Source organism: Martes martes (assembly GCF_963455335.1).
Source record: "Martes martes genome assembly, chromosome: 13".
In the NCBI taxonomy this organism is placed as follows: Eukaryota; Metazoa; Chordata; class Mammalia; order Carnivora; family Mustelidae; genus Martes; species Martes martes.
Genome location: NC_137901.1, coordinates 80,209,113 through 80,233,791, shown reverse-complemented (window position 1 = coordinate 80,233,791; position 24,679 = coordinate 80,209,113). Strand labels below are relative to the sequence as shown.

The following is a 24,679-nucleotide window of genomic DNA, read 5'->3' as shown; positions in this document are numbered from 1 at the left end:
ATCAGCTTGGGCCACCAAAACAAAGCACCACAGACTGGAGGTGGGGAGATGGGGGGGACCCCAAACAACAGAAATGTACTTTCTCACTGCTCTGGAGGCCAGAAGTCTGGGATCAAGGCGTGGGAGTGGGGGTGGGGACTTCGTTCCTCCTGCAGCCTTTTCTCCTTGGCTCGTAGATGGCCACCTTCTTGCACCACTGGTCTCTCTCTCTTTTTATAAGGACACCAGTCCTATTAGATTAGAACCCGCTGTAACAGCCTCATTTTCACTTAATCACCTCTTTGAAGGCCTTCTCTCCAAATATGGTTACACTCTGAGGGATTTCTGCGTATGAATTATTGGGGGGGGGGATACAATTCAGCCAATACAAGGACTCTGCTCGGTGGATATTAAGACCCAGCCCTCTCACTAGTGCTGAAAGGGTATGTTCTCCTTCCAATACATTCTTCAAAAACCCTTCCTGGCAGGGACCCGCAGTGGAAAGGTGAAACATTTCTGCTTAAATCGAAAATGATCCAATCCTGAGGCCAAAGTGCACATTTCAGAATAAATGTAAAGCAGTCCCCAGCACCTGCCCCCCACTTTAGTGCTCAGACCCAGTGCAGCATTTACTGTATCACAGGGGCTAAAAGTCTACATTCAATTGGGATGCCTGGGTGGCTCGGTCGGTTAAGCTGCTGCCTTTGGCACGGGTCATGATCCCAGGGTCCTGGGATCGAGTCCCACATAGGTCTCCTTGCTCAGCAGGAAGCCTGCTTCTCTCTCTGCCTCTGCCTGCCATTCTGCCTGCTTGTGTGCTCTCTCTCTCTCTGACAAATAAATAAATAGAATCTTTAAAAAAAAAAAAAAGGCTACATTCAAGAGCACGAAAGATCTGGGTTCAATCACTGTCTTGGTTTAAATCACCCGGACAAGCATGCCCCTATGCACAGTATTTAATCTTTGGGTTCATTTCCTTTTAAAATGGGAGTACACCTACCTACCTACCTATCTACCTCACAGAAGTGGTTGTTAGCATTAAATAAGAGGCCGTCAGCCCCAGAAATGATTAGAAGAGGGTTGCTGTTATCACAATGTGCCAAGGTCATGTGCTGCCCACCGGGCCTGTGTGCACCTTCCAGAGACCTAAAGTTGGCATGCAGCTCCAGCATCTCACGGTGTAGCCTCGAGCAAAACTTAACAGTGCATCAGAGACATCCTCTGTAAAATGGAGACGAGAAAGAACACCTGCCTCAGAAGATGGGGCGGATGCAAAACAGCGCACTGTGAGTGTTTCCCGAGTGCTGTCCTTGTCTACGTAAGGATGGTTAAGAGACCTATCTCCTTCTCCACTCCGTGAACGGGTTAGCATGGGCACCAGCGGGAGATCAAAGGCTGCTTGCCCAGGGCCCTGTGCACGAAATGGACGGGACCCCAGAAAAAGCCCCGATGTACCCTCGGAGGCAGATGGTTCTCCATCAACAGAAAGAGCTTCATTGTTTTAGGGAGAGGGAGTCCATGTGGGCACAGGTCCCACAGTCGCTTGGCAAGGAGTGTGCAGAGACAGAAAACCTATGGAGTTGGTGCCACCAAGTGGCACAGAGAGCAACTGTTAGTGTCTGTGCTACCAGCACCTCGTTCTCCTCTCCTCTCCATCCCTCTTCCTTCCAGCTCTCCATCCTCTCTCCCCCTCTGCCTCTTTCCCCTCTGGAAATGGCGCCCACGAGCATCGAGCATCCGTTTAACTAGGCAGCTGTCCTTGGGGGTCTGCAAAGGCTGCAGACAAGAGACAGGGCTTTGAGATCACATCTGACTCAACTCCACAGTTCCTGCCTGTGCTAAATCAGGTCAATGAGCTTATTTGTGTCAAATAAATGAGCCCAGCCAACTGCTAAGCTGCTGCAAGACTATTTATCTCGGGCCTCCACGTTGGCACCGAGCAGGCTGCAGGCAAAGCACAGGATGAGTGTGCGTGTCAGGGACTGAGCTGCTAGAGCATGCCACGAAATGCCGCCCAGGTGGGAGACCTCCCGGAGAAACTGAGGTCAGCTCAGGAGGGGGACCCCAAGCCTGAGCCTCTGGAGAAGAGGGTGCCCAGCGGGCTCCAGTGCCCACCAGCGGGCCCCACGGAGGGCAAGAGAGTACTTTGAAGGTACTCTCATGAGAGTACTACAGAGTAATCTTTGAAAACGAAGTCCCCCATGCCCTCAGAAACCATCACGTCGCTGGACACTTGTCAGAGCTGGCTTCGGGGGACACGCGGGCTGCCCTGAGCTCAGATCATCCTTCCTCCAAACCAGACGTTCAGTAAGATGATCCAGGCGTCCTGCCCAAACTTTCATTATATTTCCCCCCCCTCATTTCTGTACCTAGTTCCACACTACTCAGAATGGCATGCTTAGGAGATCTGGAGCAGGCTCTTCCCCATTCTTTCAGCCCTCCAGAAAGTGGCAGTCCGGGGCACCGGGGTGGCTCAGTTGGCTATGCGTCCAACTCTTGATCTCGGCTTGGGCCTTGATCTCAGGGTCGTGAGTTTGACCCCTGTGTTGGGGGTTCCACGCTGGGCGTGGAACCTACTTAACAACGATAAGAAAAGAAAGTAGAAGTCGGCCCTGACAGGCTTTGTCCCCAGCATGCCTAGTGCAGGCTGAGTCTGACCAAGGTGGACACCTAGAATTTGTGAAGAACAGAAAGACTTTTTTCCCCATCGTGTGGACATCAGACAGGGAAAGGGGATGCAGAAATGCAGAGCCCCGCCCCCCCTTGTGTGCCACCATGAAGGGGTTCGCCTCTGACCTGGCTTTATTTCAGAGGCCAGGTGATACAAGCAAATTGTGTTACTTTTCTGCTCCATAAGTGAATTAGCTACAATTGGCTTGAATCAATCTAACAGGGATTGTTTATTTTAAAATAATATCTATAGGATTCTACTTGATTTGCATACAAACATTAAATACATGTTTATGTACAAAATATAGGCAAAATCTACATCAAAATTGATACGGTTCTCTTTGGGGCCGAGGAGTCTAAGATTTGGCACAATTTCTTTGTAATTTCCTACATTTCAAAATGCAGTTTCCGACCTTTTAAGGTTTCTGCCTTGTAATCACATAAGAAATGAAAGGAAAACCTTTTACTAGGAATGACTGTAGAAGCCCTGCTTAGGAATTCCGGGATGCTCCGGGTGTCTCAGGTTAACCGCACCTGAATAATTTAGCACCGTATTAAGGTATGACTACATAGCACAGCCCTGTGTGTCCCTGCCAAAAGGCAGCTGTTTTTATGATGGAAAACACAACAGCTGCTTTCACAGGTGCAGAGCAGCAATCCATGATAAGTTGGTCCCCGCAGAGAAGAATATAGTGTCTATTTAAAATCTGAAGAGGAAGAGGCAGAAAATGGTTAGCCCCAGTTGAAATCTTCGAGAAAGGCCAAGCCCTGGTTTGAGGAAAGCGGGCTTCGGATGGCTGGTGTCTGCTGCCCCTGCGAAGATCACAGCCCCGGGACCAAGCTGCTGGGAGGCACATGCGGCGGCATCTCTGGCGGGTCATGGAAATCAATTTCCAAATCTTCGAGAGACCTTAGCAAGCACCCTCCTGTGCCAAACGAGGAGACCAAAGCCAGAAGAGGGGACTTTACTCGAGGCCACGCATGCCTGTGCTCTTGTTCATTAGGAGGCTCCTCAGCTGCCTATGCTGCTGTGAGGCTCACACACACACCCTTAGTAATAAGGACGTGTGGCCAAGAGTCTGAAATCTAGAATTTCACTGAGCGTCAACACTACCTTCTCTCATTTAGCCAACACCACTTCTTTGTGACAACCTGGATGCAAGCTGGCTGGAGCTGGCCTACTGTACCCTGCATAAAAAATGAATGAAGTCCGGATGTGGGTGGGAGGACGGGGTAACCGGGTGACAGGCATTAAAGAGGGTACGTGATGTGATGAGCACTGGGTGTTACACATAACTGATGAACTACAGAGCACGAAACTAATGATTAGTCAACTATACGTTGGCTAATTGAATTTAAATAAAAACAAAGAAAGAAGTCCAAAGACCAAGGGACTATTTACCTTATCAACAGCTTTGAAAGTGCCTGTTCATAAACAATGCATTTCTAGCAGTTGTGTGTCCTGGTCCCCCTGGGTCCGGTAAAGCAGTTCTGAAAAACAAGAAAACTGGACACCTGCTCAAGTATTTAATTCCCTGCTTTGTCTTTTGGCTGTAACCAGCCAGCTGTTTTGTTTATTATAATATTAAAGGCTGTCCTCTCATTTTTAGAACACCCAGCAGTTCAGCTCTTATCATCAGACACGAATTGAGTTGTACGTACAACATAACTGAAGAGGTCCCGCTGGGACAGGAGCTGTCCTCACTCCCAGGACACTGCCAGGGCCCCTGGTTCCTCTGTCTGTGAAAGCGGACTGCAGAGGAAGCCAGCAGATGCGTGACTGACCAAGATCAGGGACAGCAGCACCCAAAGCCGTACCCACAGCCTGATAACACCCTATCCAAGAAAAATCCACACAGAAGGGCCTGGAACGCAAGACAGGAACAAGGCACACTCAGGAAAGCACTTGCGTAGGAAAGAACTCTCATAATCCACTGGCTTCTCTTTTTTAAAAAATTACTATTATGTACTAGTGTGGCACCTTTTGATAGCAGTCATTTCCCATCTCTCTCTCTCTCTCCCAGACTCACTCCATGCAGAGAGCTGCTGCTGGGGGGGGCATACACCAGAAGAGCAAATCTGTCATTGTGGGGAGGGGGAGGGGGCTGTTGGTAAACTTCCAGGTCATTCTGCAGCCGGGAGGGCGTCTGCTCTGGGATCACGTTAGTGTGCTAAGGACAGCGTGGCAGAGTAATAATGCCATTCCTGGAGGCAGCACTGGGCTGAGAGAGACCTTCGAGGAAGTAGTAGGTCCCCAGGGACTGCAGGATAATTGAATCAGCAGCACTCCGGTGCGGCTGAAAGCAAGGGTAGGGAAATAATAAAGTCAGCTTGCAGCTCCTGGTAGCTCCTCTGTTCAACCTACGGGGGAAATGCGACCCGAGGCTCAGGCCTCCATCTGGGCCCCGCTGACGATCTGGAGCCAGGTCATCCTGTTGTGAGGGCTGCCCTGTGCACCGAAGGATGTTTAGCAATGTCCCTGGCCTCAGCCCACAAGATGCGCCACCCTCCTTCAGTTGTGACAAAAATGTCTCTAGACATTGCCGAAGGTCTCCTGGGGACAAAACTGTCCCCTTCTGATGCTCTAGGTCAACTGGAAAAGTCAGTTTGTTCACATATAAGCTACTTGCTTTGGAGTAACGTTTTAAAAACGCTAAGAAAAAGAGAGACAGTTTGGCCAAGAATCTGAATGATAAATGGCCAATCAGAACATGGAAGAGTTCACCTCAGCAGTAATTAAATAAACACAAATGAAAACACTGAGATCTATCGGCAGAGTTAACAAAAGATGGTGTGTGGGTTCTCAGGGGGCATGGCAAAAGACACTTCCACACTCTTCGGGTGAGAGCAAAAACTGGTGAAAACAGTTATCAGATAAATATAGAACCATGCTTGGTAAAAGCATATCAATGCATTGTTTGTAGTAGCAAAAAAAAAAAAAAAAAAAAAGGAAATAAGCAAAGTGTCCTCAGCAGGGGATTAATAACAGTATTGTAATCCATGAAATCTGACATTTTGATGTGGTCATTAAAATTATTATATGCCTATATGTAACATAGAAGGATGTCCATTACAGGATTGTTTTCAAGAGGAAAAAGTGCTCTCCTTTCTGCCTGGAAAGTCATGAGGAAAGAGAAAAAATACGGGCCTGATATTTGAGTTGTGGGATTTTAGGTTATTATTACTTTCATCTTTACATATTCCTGAATTATCTGAAATTCTTCACCTTTAGCATGAGTTCTTTAAAAAACACTCATAAAATACTAAGTTTTGTATTTGCCACCCTTCCAGGTGAGCGACCCACTAACCCCGGTGTTGTCACTACCTGACACTGCTCCCCCACTGGGCTGCAGACACCAGACCTCGTGCTGAGCACAGGGCTTCACTCCTGTGGACACCTCACAACCCATGTGATCCCACTTTACAGATGAAGGGCCTGGCACTCAGAAGAGAAGACTGCCCAAAGCCACGCTGTTCAAAAAGTAGTTACTCACGGAGTCAGAATTCTCTGCTGCCTTTGAAGGAATAACCAAGACCAAATAAGCAACATCTCTGCATCTTTACAATTTATCTGAAAATCTCAAAGATGGGAAAAGTTCTGCTTGGGAGTTTTGCAGACTGTGCTCCCTGTCCCCATAGCTCCTTTGCAGACACACCAACTGAGGCACTTCCCAGAGGCCCTGAGTTGGCTTTCAGGAGCACGCTGACAGCTGAAATCCCTGCTCTAAAATCCTATCCCCCACTTTCCAAGAGCTGCCAAGCTTGCCCTTCCCCGATAGCCCCATATCACCAGGCCTAGGGCCACCCTGAGTCCCAGGCCCAGTGGAGGCATGTCCCCCCTCCCGTGTACCTGCCTACCTAATACCTCTTGCATATACTCTGCTGTTTCTTTCCCTGTTAGGACAGATCTTTACCACTGCAGCTACAAGCAAGGCAATTAAGATTCAGAATTGGGGGAAATGCTTTGAACTACCCTCTTACCTTTGGTCCCACTCAGTATTTAACTTTTTTCTTCGGTCTCTTCTTTGATTTTTCCCTAAAATCCCAACATTTATCACACACTCTGCTAAACTCTGGGCATGCAAAAACAAGACAAGGTCCCTAATTCTAGAAACACTTAGTTGAGGAAACCAGAAACCCAGAGAGTGCAGAGCAGGGAGGGCTTCTGGGCTGGAAGGCTGGGGAGGCCGAGCGATGGTCCAGGTCCGTCAGTGGCTTTATTGTATAGTCTGCAGCATTGTGAGTTTCCAGAAACAGTGAACATGCCTCTATTTAAACTTAAGTAAAAAACAACAACAACAACAACAAAACAAAAACCACAAACACAAACATATTCCAGGGCCAAATGAAAATGACCTTTGAATTACCAACCCAATTTGGCTATTGATGCCACCTCTCCTCTCTTTTGGTCTGGACAACTGAAATCCATATGGTCTCAGTATGGGGCGGGGGGGTGGGGAGCAGTCGGACGATCACGTATGAGTCAGCAGTCGGGCTGGTGAGAGGCAGTAGGAAAGGACAGCAGACCTGAAGCCAGAGATGAAGTTCTTGCTTTGGTTCTGTTGTTAAATCTCAGTGGGGACTCTGGGATGTCACTTCACTTCCCACTACTTCCTCATCTACAACGTGGGAATAAAGGTAAGCTTAACTCTATCACCCAACTGTAGATACTATTTGTGAAAGCACTGAAAATGCAGAACATGCTCATCAATAATTCAAGTATGAAGTAAAGAGGCAGGGGTTAGTCTTTGATATAAAGCCATTTTCACATTAAGTCTCTGTTACACTGTTCAAAAGTTAAATGAATTCCAAGAAGAGGCTGATAACAGTGACAGCCCACATGAGATAGACATACACCAGACTGAGTTACCAAAAATAATGAGATGGTAAAACATCCAGACATGCATATTTCTTTCACATACAAAGTTTGATTTAGCACCATGAATGCACCTAGAATCCAAAAAGTCCAATGCAAACTAAAGAGGTGTTTGGGGGAAAACATTAAAAAACAATCGCCAGACAGTTAGCTCTCAGAGAAAGCTTATTTAGAGTGACACACCACTTTGGGAAGAGAGGTAGAAGAACAAACAGGAGAAAGTTAAGGGGAATTACTGCTCCATATTGCAGAAACATAACAGAAGGCAAACATGGTCCAAAGAAAAAACCCTACTGAAAAAAAATGTCAAAAGTGGATTGGAAAACTACTGCCCTGCTCCAAGGTCAACAGCTTAAACAATCAAAAAAGGAAAAAGACCTTGCCCAATCCCGGGGGTTATTGAGAGGCTCACTCCAGGAAAGAGTTACGTGCCCAGGTCTCCTGAGAGCAAAGAGCCATACTATTTGAGGGGCAGGTGTCTTGAGAGGGGGACCAAATACTCTGGACCTCGAGCCCTCGAGATTCAGTGTCATACTAGAAACCCAGAGAGGCGCCTCGAGCATGCGGACCAGCAACCAGCAACCAGCATGCCTGGCCTTCATAGACTCCCCCACTGAGGCACCAGTAACTCTTGCACAGCACCTTGACAGAAACCTGGGTTTTCTTCTTCTTTGCAAATCATGAGGAAACTGAAGGTCTGAACCTGTTACATGTCCCGAAGCTGAAAGTGATGAAGGATGACTGCTTACAGCCAGCTGCTAGATGTTATCTTCACCTAGGAATCCCCTTAACACCAGTTTTCCATGACAGGAGAGAAGAGAGGGCTGCTGGCGGTGTTCCTGAAGCTCCCAGCGTACCACACACAGCTGAGCAGCCTGCGATGACAGCAACAGTGGCACGGGACATCAGAACAAAATCCTCCAGAACAGCGAGCTGGAATTTCTGGTTCAAACGGTGCTCACGCACAGGTATGTGAGCAGATTCAAATGCCACTATGGGAAAAGCTGAGGGCACCTGCAGGGAAGCCGGTATGGGGAAGAGTAGCTCTGAGCTGGTGACAATTTTAGATGTCAGGATACAGTGTCCAGGGCCCACTCCTGAAGGTGCTGTTAAAACAAAACCCAAATAACTACCTTGAGAGAACACACACGTTCAAAGAGGCCAAACATTTTATCCAGGTGAAGGATGACTTAACTCATAAAACTCAAGAATACAAGAAAACAAGAACAACAACAATTTCCTTGAATATATTCAACTATCAAGGCAAGGCATCTTCCTATATAAAACATTACCACTTTCCCACTACTCCGAAGGAATCCAATAAATAACTTTACAGGGAAGGGTTCGATGAGTCTGCCATGGGAGAGGTGCCCCAGAGTGCCAACAGCTCTGCAAGCTCGCCTGCAGTTTGTTCTTGAACATGACCCACTGTTGTTTCCAAGCTGCTTTATGGAACCGTCCCACGGGGTAAAGCCCAGCAGCCAGCGGAGATCGAGGCCACAGAGTACAACGTAAGAAGTGGTCAAAGCCAAGGCTCCCACGCGATGCCTCTCTTCTTCCAAGTGGACTAGAGAACGCTGGAGGGTGGCTTCAGGCCACAAGCTCTCCGGTGGTGCCTGGTTTGCCTTCCGTGCCTGTCATGCGGGGAAGAGCTCGGGAGGGCTCTCTCCATAGCAGTATTTGGCTATGGGGTCCCTATAGGTGTTCTCGTGCTGCACGCTCTGTTGGCAGAACGGAAGATAAGAGCGCGGTGAGAGAGAGCAGAGTCACACACATCCCTTGCAGGATAGTGGCAGCCAGAGTGGGACTGCTCTGCCAGGAGCCTGCACAAGACATTCTCTAAATGCCACCAGAAGAGTCCAGGCACTGCTACGAAACAGAGGCGCATGCTTAACACAGAAGAGTGTGAAAATGGACAGAACATCACTGCATGCCTGTTTCTTTCTACGTCAACAGTGAGTTCTGTTTGCCTGTTTTTTAAAATAACCTAGCTATACCCTGGGCAACTCAAGAAAACTATTTTTTTCTCAGACGATGTTACGTTAGATTAAGATCCAGCGGATGTTTTGCTCCTGACTTCTGTGCTCAAGGAAATTCAGTTCCTGGTACTGAACCCTGCAGATACAAAGGAGATGCCACATCCAGGCGCTTTCCTGAAGTTTTATGTACCTCCAGGTCTGGCACACAAGCCAAATCCCAAATACCACACAAGCCTCAGTTGGTTAAATAAATGGAAAATGGGATTTAACACAGACAATCATCCCTGACGGCTAATTTTTCAGCAATTTGTTTTCATAAAGGCAACTTGAGTTTTTAGCTTGTCTGGAGTTCATTAATTAGCCCAAGACCAATGCTTAACATCTAAATCATAAGCATTAATACAATTTATAGACATGCAGCAAATCTCTTTTTTGAGGATACCGTAATGAAGATAAACTGGTAAGTGGGACCTTTCTCTTTATAACAAAAAGATCAAGTGAGAAAGGTCAACATCTTCCCTCAAGATTGGAAATAGAGTCTGGGTTTTATCAGTTAAGAAAAAAAATATTCCACCTTCTCTAGCAGTTCTCAGAATGAGAGAGAATCTGATTCAAAATGAGTCATGTGTTCAGCCTTCCTCCACATTTCCTTTAAAGCCCATTCAAGTGGAAAGCTCTTAAAGCAAAACAAGCCCATCAGGAATTTCTTCATGTTTTCAAATGCTCCTTATAATCCCTGAAATATTTACCCAGCCATCCCAGACCAGAGACGCACAATGCAGCATAAAATCAAAAGGCGGTCTCCAGAAACCTGGCAAAGGGTACAAGAGTCATAGTGAACGACGATCTCAGACGAAGCCAGTACAGTCTTGGACACTCCACAAACGGAAGCCAGAAGAAGCATGTGCATACACCACACGCGGCTGGAAATCTCACATCGAGAGCCCTGACAACCGCCCGAGCCCAGAAGCGGCAAGGCGAGGGTGCAGTGATGCAAAGGCACAGACATGCAGACACCTGCAGGGCCAGGGCCAGCGCTGAGCGCCCAAAGAACAGAGCACTTACACGGACAGCATGCTAGTGAGTACTGAGAGCTTGGTCACCCACAGGTTTATTCCTGCATTTTTAAATGCCCACCTGCCCCATCCCCTCGAATCCTAAAATAAACTACAACTCCATCCCAGAACAAATGACTGCTTCCTCTTAACAAGTGGTTGCTGGAAAGCCTTAGCCACATTTCAGTCAGAGACATGGGGCAGAGAACTGCTCTCAGGAACTGGACTATTAGGGCTCCACCCAGACTCAGAAATAACTACGAGCTTCCACTTGAAGTGCGGACATGCCAATCAGATAAGGGAGATGCAAGCTGATTAGACCTTGATTTCATATAAATATTTTACTTCCCTAGCATGTACAAATCTCACGTTGACATTCTAAATACCATCATCTAAATACCATCCACCAAACAAAGCTTGACACGGCTTCGCTTAAATCTCTTCTCTGTTATTACCCCGAGAGGCTCCCACTGTCTATTTTCGACTCCCACCTCCCTCAGCGAGCAACATCACAGCTTCTGACCTGGGATGAGGTCCTGCATTTGGCCAGACACAATTCAAAGTGATCTTCGACGGCCATGAAGAGGTTCTGGAATGCCACGGCTGCCCGGTTGAGGAAGCGCTCCAGGAGAAGTTGCTATGGAAACAAAAGTTAGTACCTGTAATAAATTCCAGACTCAGCAGCACAAGGTAACCTTGGATATTTCTCCTAAACTAAGAGACTGCTGGAAGAGGGGGGTAGAGAGGGGGACACAGCAAGCTCAAATGAGCTCGAGCCTGATCCCCTCTCCGTGAGCCCTGATGAGGGACACGGGGGCCCACGTGCAAATGAGCCACCCAAGTCAGTGGGAACCACTCCCTTCCTCATGGGCACTACTTCACAGGAGCAGTTTCTGCCATTTACACGGTTCCCGTCTCAGCCCTACCTTCCAGAGACTCTCACGCGGAGACTCCGACGCTCAGCATCCAGGAAGGGCATAGAGAAAGGGCATGGAGACGGCGGCTACCGTCCGTACCTTGCTGGGCTGCAGGCAGCAGGACACGCAGTACTCGTAGGCGCCGCAGCAGCCGTGGGGCAAGCAGCCGTCACAGCGGTACTGCTTTGTGCCGGGGACGTTGACGTTACAGCAGCCGTTCACCAGCAAATCCTTCCTTTCACAAATGTACCCTGGAAGTCAGAGACTCACCTGAGTAGAAAGCCGGCAGGCCTCCCATCCCTCTACCGGGGTGACCGCGAAGCAGCAATGAAAGTGCACATGAAAAGCACACAGAGCCAGGACGTGGTGTGTGGAGCGTGCCAAGCACCAGAGGGCCAGGAGTCCAATGCGAGGGATCGGGGCTTGCTCTCTGCGGGTCGTCGTGGACAGGCAACACGGGCTGCTGTGCGGTGAGCAGGCTTCGTGCTCTAATCTACCTAAAATAACCTTCTGGTCTGCTGGCACATGTCTGATTTAATCACCATGTCAAGTCATATCTAACCAATGCAAGCCACTCCTTCATCTGTAACTGAAGAAAACTGGCGTTGTTCTCAAAAAAAAAAGAAGAAGAAGAAGAGGAGAAAGAGAAAGAAAATAGAAAAAAAACCAAGGCATTCATTCCTGAAAGTGAGCTCCATCTAGATTTAAAAACCAACCAACCAACCCCCCAATCTTTATAGACATCTTTTAAATGCTTGCATTTATTTAGTAATTTGGAGGATTTTTGAAAAAGTAGTCACAATGAACCTTCATAAGTTGATTTAGGCTGTCTATAAGTATACAGGCCCAGATTCAACTACCCCTCAGAATCTAGGAATGCAAGCTCTCTAATACCCAAGGGACAAAAACCCTAATTCCCTCTGCTCATAAATCCTGTCATCTGTAAACACACTGTCTCCAACCCAGTAAAACCCATACTCAGCTTGAAGGAAAGGACTCTCTTTGTAAAAACTAACTGATTGCTCAGAGCTGCTAAATAGACATTTCTCTATAACCTTCTAGGAGTGGGACAGAAAAATGTAAAAATAAATGCATGAGGGACACCACATGGCTCTTGGGAGACTCCCAAGTGCATGCACGGGCCCACAGGTCTCTACCCGTGCCCACAGGTGCAGAGCAGCTGTTGCCAGCATCATTCCATTCCAAATGCCCCAGCTTCTTAATCCTCAGAGAATGAGACCTGGTGAAGTATAAGGTTGTTTTCAGAAACTACTCTGAAAAACAAAGTCTGTGCAAAACCAGGGGGCACCACTAAAATAACAATGGAAGAGACTCAGGCGGACCACACTTATTAACACCTGGAAACCCAGGGCCTGGAAAGAACCAGACCCTCGTTACCTAAGAACTGGGTGCTTTGTGTTGTTTTAACTACATTTTGTCTTCTAAATTAAGAGAAGACGACTCAAATGCTTTAATATATGTTTCTGGGATTCTTTTTAACTATTCTTACTCATTTTCTTCACAGGGATTATAAATAAGCCAACAAAAATCCAAAGAAGTCAGCAAGTTTCTCAAAATTTGGCCAAAACTAACAACAATGAAATCTTATCTCCTGTCAGGAAGACGTAAAATAGAACATATCCTAAACTCCACTTGTTGAAATTATCTTTCTGCCCTCTTCCCTCTTCCAAACTGTAGGTATCAGCTGCACTGGCCACCTTTCACGTGCGCCCTGCCCCCCAGTCCTTCCACACCTCAGTGTTAACTGCCAGTATTCAGCCTTGAAACCACAGGGCCTTCTGATTTCTGGTGAAAGAGAGCTCAAGATTTCTCATTCTACATTGTAAATCTACTCATGCCAATGTCATTTCCAACAAGGAGTCCAGTAAGATCACAACCTGAGTATGTCGCGATTCACTGGGAAATTAACTTCTAAACGTGGAAAGCATCATTCTAACTGTTACCCTGGCAATATTCGTGGTAGCATCTGCTTGCTAAAAAGCATAAATTCCTGCAAGTTTTCTTTATGAAATTGTTTCTTTCTTCTCACAGTCATGGTGGTACAATACAACCTATGGCTCTGGGATTTTTATTAGTCGATTTTTGGAACTTTTTGCTTAAGAAGTCTGAGTCTTTGTCTCACTTGAATTACTCAGAGGAAAATTATTCCTGTGTTAGCTACAACAAAAGAAAATGACTGTCACTTGTAACCTAATATTAACTATTAAAGTCAAGGCATAAGATATTCATGTTTTCTCACTGGGTGTCATAGAAACACAACAGTCTCTAAGAAAAAAAGGACTGAACTCCCAAGTTCACTCCTGGCCCTAGGTCTGCCCTCTAACCATCTGTGTCATCTTATGGAAGCAAACTTCCTTTGCCAAACTTTGTTTAAAAAACAAAACAAGAGGCTATTTGCAATATTATTTGCTTTTTCAACATGATCTTAAAGACAGAGTTTGGCACTGGCACCATTGCTGGCTTGTCGCCGTGCAGGTTTTTGTTTTTTTTTTTTTTTAAGATTTTATTTATTTATTTGACAGACAGAGATCACAAGTAGGCAGAGAGGCAGGCAGTGAGAGAGAGCAGGGGAAGCAGGCTCCCTGCTGAGCTGAGAGCCCAATGCGGGGCTCGATCCCAGGACCCTGAGATCATGACCTGAGCTGAAGGCAGAGGCTTTAACCCACTGAGCCACCCAAGTGCCCCTTGTCACCATGTTTTTGTGCAAATTTTTCCAGTTCTTCTACCTTAGATGCGTGTTTTTCCTCTGATCCCTTTCCTCAATTCCAAATAATCTCATCTGGACTAATGCTTTTGCGATCTTTTTGGGAAAGCTGTTTTTTGTTTTTGTTTTTTGCTGGGAACGCAAAGTTTGTTTTTTAAAGAACAGTAAATGCACTCGTTTCATTTTAATGACAGCATGTCTGCATTTTGTTCAGTCATTGTATATAGCTGAATATTCTAATTCAAGGCTGCCCTGTGTCGATTATGGTACTGCCACACTCATAAGAGTGCTGAGACTCTGTGAAATACAGCAAAATTTACTCCAGCAAACAAGCCAACTGGATTATTTGCAAACCACCAATTGAAAAAAGAAAAAACAATCTACAAAACTATCGGGGAACTCTGAAAACTGTTTAGCTAGTTGACATTAAGGGAAAGTGTTACTCTTCTGGTGTGATAATAGCTTATAAAAGAACCCTTGCCATTGTAGGCAAGTTTCTTAGCCTCTTGGTGCCTGCTTTCACCTACAAAGTGACAGGAGCAATGTCTACGCTACAGGACTACTGCACAAATCAGACGAGATACTCAAGGAGAGGTTTTAGCCCAGTGCCCAGCACATAATTGAAAGCTCAAGTGTGCCTTAGTGGGAGTCCCTCTTCAGAAAGACAGGGCCAGCCTTCAAGTGGTGAGACCACAATCAGCTAATCCAACCACCTCAACAGCACAGGAATCCCCTTTCTTACAGACTAAAATGAGGCAACAAAACTCTGGGAGAAAGGTCCTGGAAAGAGGAGCTGCTGTTTTCACTGTAAGAGTAACACATTTTGAATTTGTTTATCATTCAGGTGCTTGAGCGGCTCAGTCAGTTAAGCATCCAACCCTTAATTTCAGCTCAGGTCATGATCTCAGGGTCATGGGATCAAGCCCCATGTTGGACTCTATGCTCAGTGGGGAGTCTGCTTCTCACCCTCCCCCCACCCCCGGCTCATTACATGCACTCTCTCTCTAAAATATGTAGATAGGGCACCTGGGTGGCTCAGTCAGTTAAGCGTCTCCCTTTGGCTCAGGTCATGGTCCCAGAATCCTGGGATCAAGCCCCACATCAAGCTCTCTGCTCAGTGGGGAGTCTGCTTCTCACTCTCCCCCTCCCTCTGCCTGTGCACTCTCTCTCTCTCTCTCAAATAAATAAAATCTTTAAAAAAAAAATAAGTAAATAAATAGTAAAGAGAAAAATGAACGTGTTTATCATTCATGCGAAATCACCTGGTCAGTCAACAAGCACACTTCCTAAGTGCCAGAACTGTGTGGTTATTATGTAGGTCACCAAGGAGGAACACTGGCTACCCTATAGAGTTCACCACTAAGATGAGAAGACAACCTGAGCAAGATCTGAACATCCTGGGGCCAGGAAGAGATGAGCAGCAAGTAGCCTAGAGGCTGGCACATGAACAAATGCTGAAACCGTGCATTACAGGTACAAGGAGCTTTGGAGACAGAATTATCAGATCAAACTTCTCTGACAGTTAGGGAACCTGAATGACAAGTAAAGTGTGAAATACAGATGTGAGAAATGCTGGGAATGGCACTGTATAAAACCCCAGTAATGACTCACACCACAGCCCTTCACTGGCTGCAGAGAAGAGGGGAGCCAGCCCTACCTAGCTCATCCGTGATGAGGTGCTTCCCTTGAATGGAGTTCCGGCACTGGTTGCCAGGCCGACTGCTGTTCCCCAGGTGAAACTGCACTTTCCACGGAATGGGCTGGTCATGGTCTTGAACCTGGAGGAGGTTCCGATCTCTCACTGCCCTTTCCTCCTACAAAGAGACCACCAAAGGAAGGTTAAAGTACCGTCTCTTGCATTCCCACCAACTTCTCATAGCGACTACACAACAGGACAGAAACAACGTAAGAAAGCCTGCACGACTGGAATCGGCCGAGTCGAGTCTGAGCCAAAGCCATAATATAAAACACAAAATAAACCTGCAGGAAAAGTAATAAATTAAGGCTATGCTTCAAAACTGGCATACTCACATTAACAGCCTCTAGATTACATGCCTGTTGTAAATGTGTACAAAAGTGTTAATTTCTTGCAAACCTGAGAGAGGAAAAGCTTTAAACTTTTTCTTCCTGATGGTGTATCATTTAAAGCATTTTTTTTATAATAAACACATTGCTGAACTAAATGTAAAATCTGAATATACCTTTAAAACAGAAGAGTAAACTTCAAAGGCATTTCACAACTGTCATTTTAGACAATCCCTGGACTCATCTGGGGCACAAGGTCACTTTCATTTGCCATTATGAGTACTTCATTAGGGTAACACTGAACTGGGAGGTTGGTTTTAGGGGCAAGAAGAAGCATGCCAACTTGCAAATTTCTCCTATGAAAAGACAGTAATTGTGGAACTCTTACAATACACCTTTCATAAGACATCCTTCCAGCCAGCCCTTTACCTACACATGCAAAAGGCCAAGCATTTATGCCTTGTCTCCTAGCCTCCAAGCTGCAGCCGAGCTTTCAAAACTGCTTTTCCGGGCGCCTGGGTGGCTCAGTGGGTTAAGCCGCTGCCTTTGGCTCAGGTCATAATCTCAGGGTCCTGGGATCGAGTCCCACATCAGGCTCTCTGCTCAGCAGGGAGCCTGCTTCCCTCTCTCTCTCTCTCTCTCTCTCTGCCTGCCTCTCTGCTACTTGTAATCTCTGTCAAATAAATAAAATCTTTAAAAAAAAAAAACTGCTTTTCCTATACTATTAAAGGAACGAAGGGGGAAGGTGCCTAAGTACGGAACAACCAATCATGAGACAGCTGTCTTCTGAATCCTTCAACCTGCTGTTGGAAAACAAAACAATATACAAGACTCCCTCCCAAAAGCTTTTCATATACTTTAAACATTCTACCTTTTTAATAGATTTTGTGGTTTTTACCATTAAGAATGACCTGTCATGTGTCACCACCAAAAAGGACTAATCTTGAAAACCTTGATGGCAAAGGATATATACTCTAAAACAATGAAACAGATCTTCACAGTTCCTGAGGTTTCTTTAGGAAAGGAACCTGAGAAGAGCTACTAATATTTAAGATATACATATCCACATCTACTTTGATACAACAAACACATTTTTGAGCATTTTCTACAGAAAGTACCAATGTGTAAGGATGCACCAGGATGTTTACTACAGTACTGTTTACATTGTAGGAAAAACCTAGAAACCTAACAGAGAAATGACTGAATAACACCAGTATAGCCATGGCTATTACAAAAATCCCAGATGTGAATGATACGCATTTACCTTGAGCAGTTCTCAAAGCTGGCCTGCACATTAAATTACACAAGACTTTTAAAACAAATTCTGATTTCTGAGCCCAACTTCAGACTGAGTAAAAATCTCTGTGGATGCAACCTGGGAATCGATATTGTTAAAGCACCTGAATGATTTTAATATACACACTACTGTGTGTAGACCACTGGATGTCACAATATACTACGTGAAAAAAGCAAGTTACAAAAGAAAGTGCATATTATATATCACACATTATGATAACAATAACATACACATACAGGTTTGTAAGAACTGAGATAAAAGTATGGGAAGATATGCTACAGACTATTAACCTGGAAGGGATAGAGGTGATTATTAACATCTTCTGTCATTTTTGGAATATTTTCATTTTTAATTTAAAATAATAAAAACATGATTATCATTAACAAGACACTAAGGGATCTACACGAACTCTGTACTATCCTTGAAACTTTTCTTTGAATCTGTAATTCTCCCAAAATATAAATTTTATTTAAAAAAAAAAAAGCATGACTACCAGCATTAAAAACAAAAATTGCCCACAGTCCCATTGCTTAAATAAAGCTTTATCAATTTTTATACATTAACTTCTAACCTTTGACCCCAGCATTTAGACTACAAATGAGGATGCTTGGCATTCAGCAATTCTTGACCCTAACTGGATGGTAAACCATTAAGTACCCACCTCATCCTCATAATAGCATTTTCAAGGCCATTTAATAATCTATCATGTTGATGCGCCATAATTCAGTAAACACACTTTCCACAGAACATCTGACCCAGCCAAAGTTTTTGTTATCATAGACAGCACTGCAATAAAAACAGAGGTTTGTTTATTCTCTTGAATGACTCATAGTAATAATTACTAGAAATAGTCCCTGCTATATAGTGCCAAATAACTTCCCGGAAGTTATATACGCCATTTGTAGTATTACCAGCATTTATGTTACAATTCCACCACCACTGCACCAGTACTGGAGTGTGTTCTTTAATTTACTAAGTGTAAAACAGTTACATGTGGTGACTTTAACTTCTATTCTGCTCTTCTCTTTTGTTTCACTTATAGGCAAGAACTGGCACTGGCAGAAACAGGATGGGTTATACAAAAACAAGATCTGTATTCCTTGGCTGGTGCAAGAAGAGGGGCTACGCGCAGAAGCCTTGGGAATACGGGACAAATCACTTAGGTGCACACTGCTTAACTACCATCAGTTCATACTCCTCTGCTCTGCTGGGACCGTATCAGTTAACTGTAGAATCAAGCTATGCGCAAACAAAACTGAGCTCCAAATGCTGTCCTAGATAAATTAATAGCCGTGAAGACTAGTAAGCAGCTGGTCAAAGTATAATGGATCTCACAAGGTTGAAAGTACTCCTAACACCACTCTGAAACTGTCCTGTTATTCTTCCCCAAAGAAAACAAGAGTTCACAGCCAAGTGTATCCCGGAAAGACCTCTTCCACGTAACTATGCTCCCGGTCAACAGGAAGGCAATTTTTCTGGCACTTGAACGCTTTTTCAAGTTCTCAAACATGAATATCCAAGACTCTGCCAAAAGGGTTGGGTAATAAGAGCTGTACAATCAAACAAGACTGTACAAGAGATAGTGTAAGACATAGTGGTAAATGTAACGAATTAGCACACATTCGTGTTTCTGAGGGTCCAGTCTCGCCTATATGGTGTGGTGAAGGGCCATTGAGGGGATTCCTTCCATGGTTTTAAACCCTTTCCAAACTGACCTACTCTGTTAGGTTGTCTCAATTCTAGGCTTTTTATCTATATACAGATTCATGCATGTGTGTGTGTGCGCGCATGCACGTGTTTCCCCCCACAAAGGCAGCAAGTCCTTACAAAGCAGTAAGGATATACAAAGGCAGTCAGGTTCTCTATTCTCAAAGTGCCCCCAGAGCAGTTGATAAAGAAGTGTGCAGAGAAATCAGTGCAATCAGCCACAACAGACGTCCACACATGGTACAAAGAGTGGGAACAAAAACAAAAAAAAAATGAGACCTTTCTTCACAAATTATAAGGAGCTACAATAATGTTTTTATTACTAATATATGTTACTTAGCCTGATTTTAAAAGAGTATTTAAATAACTGCCCAGTCTATTTTCCAGGGGTTACCATAAGGGTCAAATGAGATAAATGTCCCATGCTTGGTGAAATTATGGGTCACTGTTCTCCTCTACCCTGGGGAGTAACTTGACAAACATTCTGAAAAACATACATACCTTGGTAAACAGTAACAACAACAACAACAACAATAAAAAATAGTTTAGCAACTCTCTTACTATTTGCCACACTTCAGAAGTATCTAACTTACACACTAGTGTACTGCAATTTACACACTTAGTTCCTTGAAAGCTGAAGATGTTAATATATTTTCAAGGAGTTATGCCAAGAGCCCAGAGACTTTCAAGAACCCCTCCACTTGAACACAAGAACATTTATTTACATGAGAGGCCCTCTAAGGACCCTCTGACTTCAAGACTGGGATTTCTTCCGTCTCAGCTCGAATGCCCCACAGGGTCAGGCCCACCTTGATGCTCTACTGCCGCAGCTTGTTTTGTTTCCTTCACATGGTAAATCATAATCTGAAATCATTTTGGCCACCTGCCATTTCTGCCCCCTTCACTCCCTGGCACAATACAGGCTCTTAGAGCGAGACCTCATCCGTTTTGCCTCCACCTCTTGTATTCCACCACCCTAGCAGAGCACACCTAGCACACAGCTGGGGCTCACTCAACATTTGTTAAGTAAATGCGCCCAAGTCACTTGGCACCCAATCCTCTACCCCAATGGCATCCCCACCATTGTCATTAATTTCCCCTGCACTCCCATCTCTACAATTTAAACTATCCCCCAAAGCATTAATTAACGTGAAAACCAAAGAAAAGAGGAATTCAAAGCAACAGAGGGTAATCAGCTCGTCTCCAGGCAAGAAGCAGCTGCGTCTGCTCCAATGAGCTCAGTTTCCCTGAAGCAGAGCATGGGGCCCAGTAGTTTTATGGGCTTCTCATAGCCTCCTCTCAATTCAATCCCAACACACACACACACACACACACGCCAGGCCCATATATTCCATACCATATCTCTGTCTCACAGATGAAGGAAATGAGGGTAGGCAAAGTGAAGCAAACTTGCCTCAAGTCGCACAGCTCAGGAGTGGCGGGTGACCAGAACTGCAGCACGGAGCAAGACGAGCAAACTCAAATGCACAGAGCAAGCATCAGCCAGAATGGGTTCCGAGTTGTGGGTCCCAAAGACCCTTTATCTTCCTTATATAGAGAATCTCCATATGTGGATTTATGAGGATCATACTAGAAATTTAAAAATAAATTCTTAAAATATTTAAATTATCTATTCAACTAAAAATAAAAATGAACCTATTATATGTTAACAGGGGGTTTTCTGGTCTGTGAAAAAAATGTTCTTCAAAACAAAAAAATAAAATTTGGTGAGAAAATGCTTTTGTATTTCTCCAAATCTTTTTAATGTCTGGCTGGATGGAAGACAGCGGGATTCTCCTATCTCCCTCTGCAGTTAATCTGTAGCAACGTGTTGTCTGAGTTGAAGCATGTGAAGAAAATCTACCTTCACTAAGAAAATCTACCTACACTAAGATGTGTAGTTGGAAATGGAAGGGATATTTTAATGGCTTTTTCAAATAACTACAGACAGTCTTCTTTGGTACTACATCAAACTTGACAAGTATAGTTCCTTAAAAGTTCACCGCACTGGTGCAGCCACTTTAGAAAACAGTCTGGCAATTCCTCAAGAAGTTAAACACGGAATTACCATGTGACCCATCATTTCTACTCCTAGGACCATACCCAAGAGAAATGAAAACGTATTTCCAAATAAAACCTTGTACACTAATGTTCATAGAGGCATTATTTATAATAACCAGAAAAAAAAAGTCAACCATCCATCAACAGATGAACGGAAAACAAAATGCAGGAGATGGAGACGATGGAATATTATCCACACATAAAAATGAAGTACAACGGGCCGCCTGGGTGGCTCAGTCATTAAGCGTCTGCCTTCAGCTTAGGTCATGATCTCAGGGTCCTGGGATCAAGCCCTGCATCAGGCTCCCTGCTCAATAGGTAGCCTGCTTCTCTCTCTCTACCATCTGTGCTCTCTTACACACTCTCTCAAATAAATGAACTAAATCTTTAAAAAAAAAAAAATGAAGTACTACTATATGCTACAAAGAACTGAAATGAAAGAAGAGTACATGTTGTAGGATTCCTTTATATGAAATATCCAAACCAGCAAACCTACAGAGACAGAAAGCTGATGAGTGGCTGCCAGGAATTGATGGGCAGGGATAGAAAGGTTACAGCTAAAGTGTTTCTTAGTGTTTATTAGGCTGTGGGAGGGATCTGACCCAGAGAAATTTGCCAACAGTTTGAGGCGAATCCCAATCATCCCTCCCCAATTGTGGTCATGGATCACAGGTTTTTAAAAAAGACAAACTGTAATTTTAAAATAAATACACAAGGTACACGAGAGTACTTATAAGATGGTTGTAGGGAAGGTCACAGAGGAGACACCATCTGAGTCAAGACATAAAAAAGTAGTTGGAGAAGAAAGGAAAAGTCATCCCAGTGAAAAAGACTCACAACTCACTCGTTTGTTCAAACCACACTTGAGGGTCCATTAAGTGCCTGGCAGTATTCTAGGGGGTGAGATTTTATGAACGACACAGACAAGGTTCCTGTTCTCAAGAATATTAACGTCTAGAAGGGAAAGAGAGAGAAGACAGATAAACAAGTTTAAGAACAAGAAATGTTCAGTTAATGATTCCTTCTACAAAGAAAATAAAACAGGTCTACAGTCAATGAACCTTAATTTAGACTGTGTCACCCAGTGTGGCCTGAGGCAGTAACAGTTAGCCGGGCCTGAAGGGACAAAAAAGACTCACCAAGCAGTGATCCTGGACTGGAGTCTGAGTTTTATCTGAATGTAACAGAGAGCCAAAGAACAATTATATCTAGGGAAAAACTATCATTTTTTTTTTCTTCCAGATTATCACTCCTGTTACTGCTGGGTAGAGAAGAGACTGTTGGACAAGAAAGGAAACAGAGACCTTGAGGCACCAGGGTGGCTCAATTGGTTGAACATTGAACTCTTGATACCTGCTCAGGTCATGATCTCAGGATCATGGGATCGAAGCCCCCTTGGGCTCCATGCTAAGCCCGGAGTTGGCTTCGGATTCTCTCTCTCCCACTGTTCCTCCTCTTTCTCTCAAATAAAATAAATCCAAAAAAAAAAAGGAGGCAAAGACTAGATGGCAAGCTACCGCAGTAGTCCAGACAAGGTAGCTTGACCTACAGTGGCACCAGTGACAATCAGGAGAAAGAAATAAAATCAGGATACACTGCGGAGGCAGGGGCAATGTTTTGGTTATGGGGAGTGAGATGAAGAAAGTATCTGGGGCTGGACTACTGGCGAACAGTAATGCCACTTAGTGAGCCTGGGAAGACTGAAGAGGAAGAGTTGATGGTGGAGAATCGAGAGTTCTGTTTTGGCCAAGAATGAGAAGCCTATATGACACATTCAAAAAGATGTCAAGTAACCAACCGGATAGAAAAATTGGGAGTTTTCTGGCAAAGTCTAGGCTAAAGTTACAAATTTGGGTATCAAGAGCATACAGCTGGAATTTAAACAATGGTGCCAGAATTCACCTGGGAAGAATGCAGAGATCTGAGTCCTGGCTCACTGTAACACTCAGAGGTCTGCCAGACAGAGAAGGAAAAACACAGGACCACAAGGTGTCTGTGAGGTTGCAGAAAACACAAGTCCCAGAAGCACTTAGTTCTTGAATGTCACCAACACATCCCAGTCAATAAAGAGGCTCACAACACTCAGCCCCTGTTTGCTTAAGGTAAGAAGTGGGATACAGTTCCCTATGTTCCCTTTACACAGCTCCCCCACTGATCTTGTTAAACAAGGATGATCACATATTTTATATTTATTAATATATTTTATTTAAGAACTTGACCCCTGAGAGCCTCAAAGCAATCAGACATCAGAGGAACAGCATAAACCAGTATTGTCCCTGATAAACTCCGAGGTATGCTCTCAGCCTTTCTAAAAACCCAAACGCTCAAACCGGACTCCTAAACGTCCAATGCTTTGGTCGCATTTCCCACCAAACCACCCTGCCTTTTCTCCCAGAAAGTCTCACACAGAAGAAAAACGAAGGGGTTGGGGACGTAAGAAGCAAATTCCATCCAACGAATCTATGCCCAGAAAGGGTACCTCATGGGTCCTGCTGAGGTTCCCGGGTGGACCATTGAGCCCACAAAGTAAACGCAGGGCAAGTACGCCAGCGCTAGACTCACAGCTTGGCTACCTACCACCTCCCCCTCTCCGAGTCTCAGTTTCCCCCGATGCAATCTGGGGACACTCATTCCCCCAGGACTGCCGGGAGGAAGAAGCAAGAAACGCACGCCCTCCCCCTCAAGCCCTGGGCCCGGCAGGTAGAAGGCACACAGATGGCAGTAGGGGTAAAAACCACAGTCAGGGGCCCACAGACCTGGGTTCGAGTTCCACCTGTGCCCCTGGCCTAGCAGCGCCTTTTCGACCCGGCACCAACGAAATGGGTAGGTCCCTTAGCCGGTCCTCGGACCTCGCGGTCCGGACCCTCGAACACACTGACAACGCGGCTGCACAGGCGGCTCCCCCCACCCCGGCGGGAAGCCAGGCGGCCGAGAGAGCAACGGCGGGAGGGCGGCGGGCAGCCACTGACCTGCTTGAAGGTGCTGCTGAGGAAGTAGACGAGCGAGAGCCCGAAGACCAGGGCGAGCACCCACCTCTTCCGGAGGAGCCGGCGCCACACCATGGCCGCCAGGTTCACCATGCCGGCGCGGACGAGGGGCGCGGCGGCCGGGGCGCGGAGCAAGGAAGGCCCGGGGGCCGGGCGGCATGGCCACTACACAGCCGGCAACTCCATCCCTCGCGGCGGGAGCCGGCCCCACGGCCTCCGGCCCAGCCAGCTCCCGGCAGCCACCCGGCGCCGCCCCCACGTGACCCGCTCCACGCCCCGCCTCCACTTAGCTCGCGTCGCCCACTGGCTTAGCTCGTCTCCTCCCCATTGGTCCCTAAGAAGCACCGGCCTTCTATTGGCTGAATCCCGAAAGGGGGCGGGCAATCGCGTGCGCACCGCAG

The 24,679-nt window shown here is 45.6% G+C and overlaps 1 protein-coding gene across 3 annotated transcripts; it reads right to left on the bottom strand.

Moving 5' to 3' along the window:
* Nucleotides 1-6,842: 6,842 nt before the first annotated feature.
* SPRING1 (SREBF pathway regulator in golgi 1) lies at nt 6,843-24,538 on the bottom strand. 3 transcript variants are annotated; one of them, XM_080821916.1, is made up of 5 exons: nt 24,325-24,538; nt 15,859-16,015; nt 11,576-11,727; nt 11,083-11,196; nt 6,843-9,246 (listed from the first exon to the last, which is right to left on the bottom strand). In XM_080821916.1, exons 1-5 carry the CDS (start codon nt 24,436-24,438, stop codon nt 9,163-9,165), a joined length of 621 nt encoding a protein of 206 aa, XP_080678042.1. In that variant the 5' UTR covers nt 24,439-24,538; the 3' UTR covers nt 6,843-9,162. The 3 variants fall into 3 exon arrangements, with proteins under 3 accessions (XP_080678042.1, XP_080678043.1, XP_080678044.1); XM_080821917.1 differs by having other exon boundaries at nt 24,261-24,535; XM_080821918.1 differs by lacking the exon at nt 15,859-16,015 and having other exon boundaries at nt 24,261-24,538.
* Between the last annotated feature and the right edge of the window lie 141 nt (nt 24,539-24,679).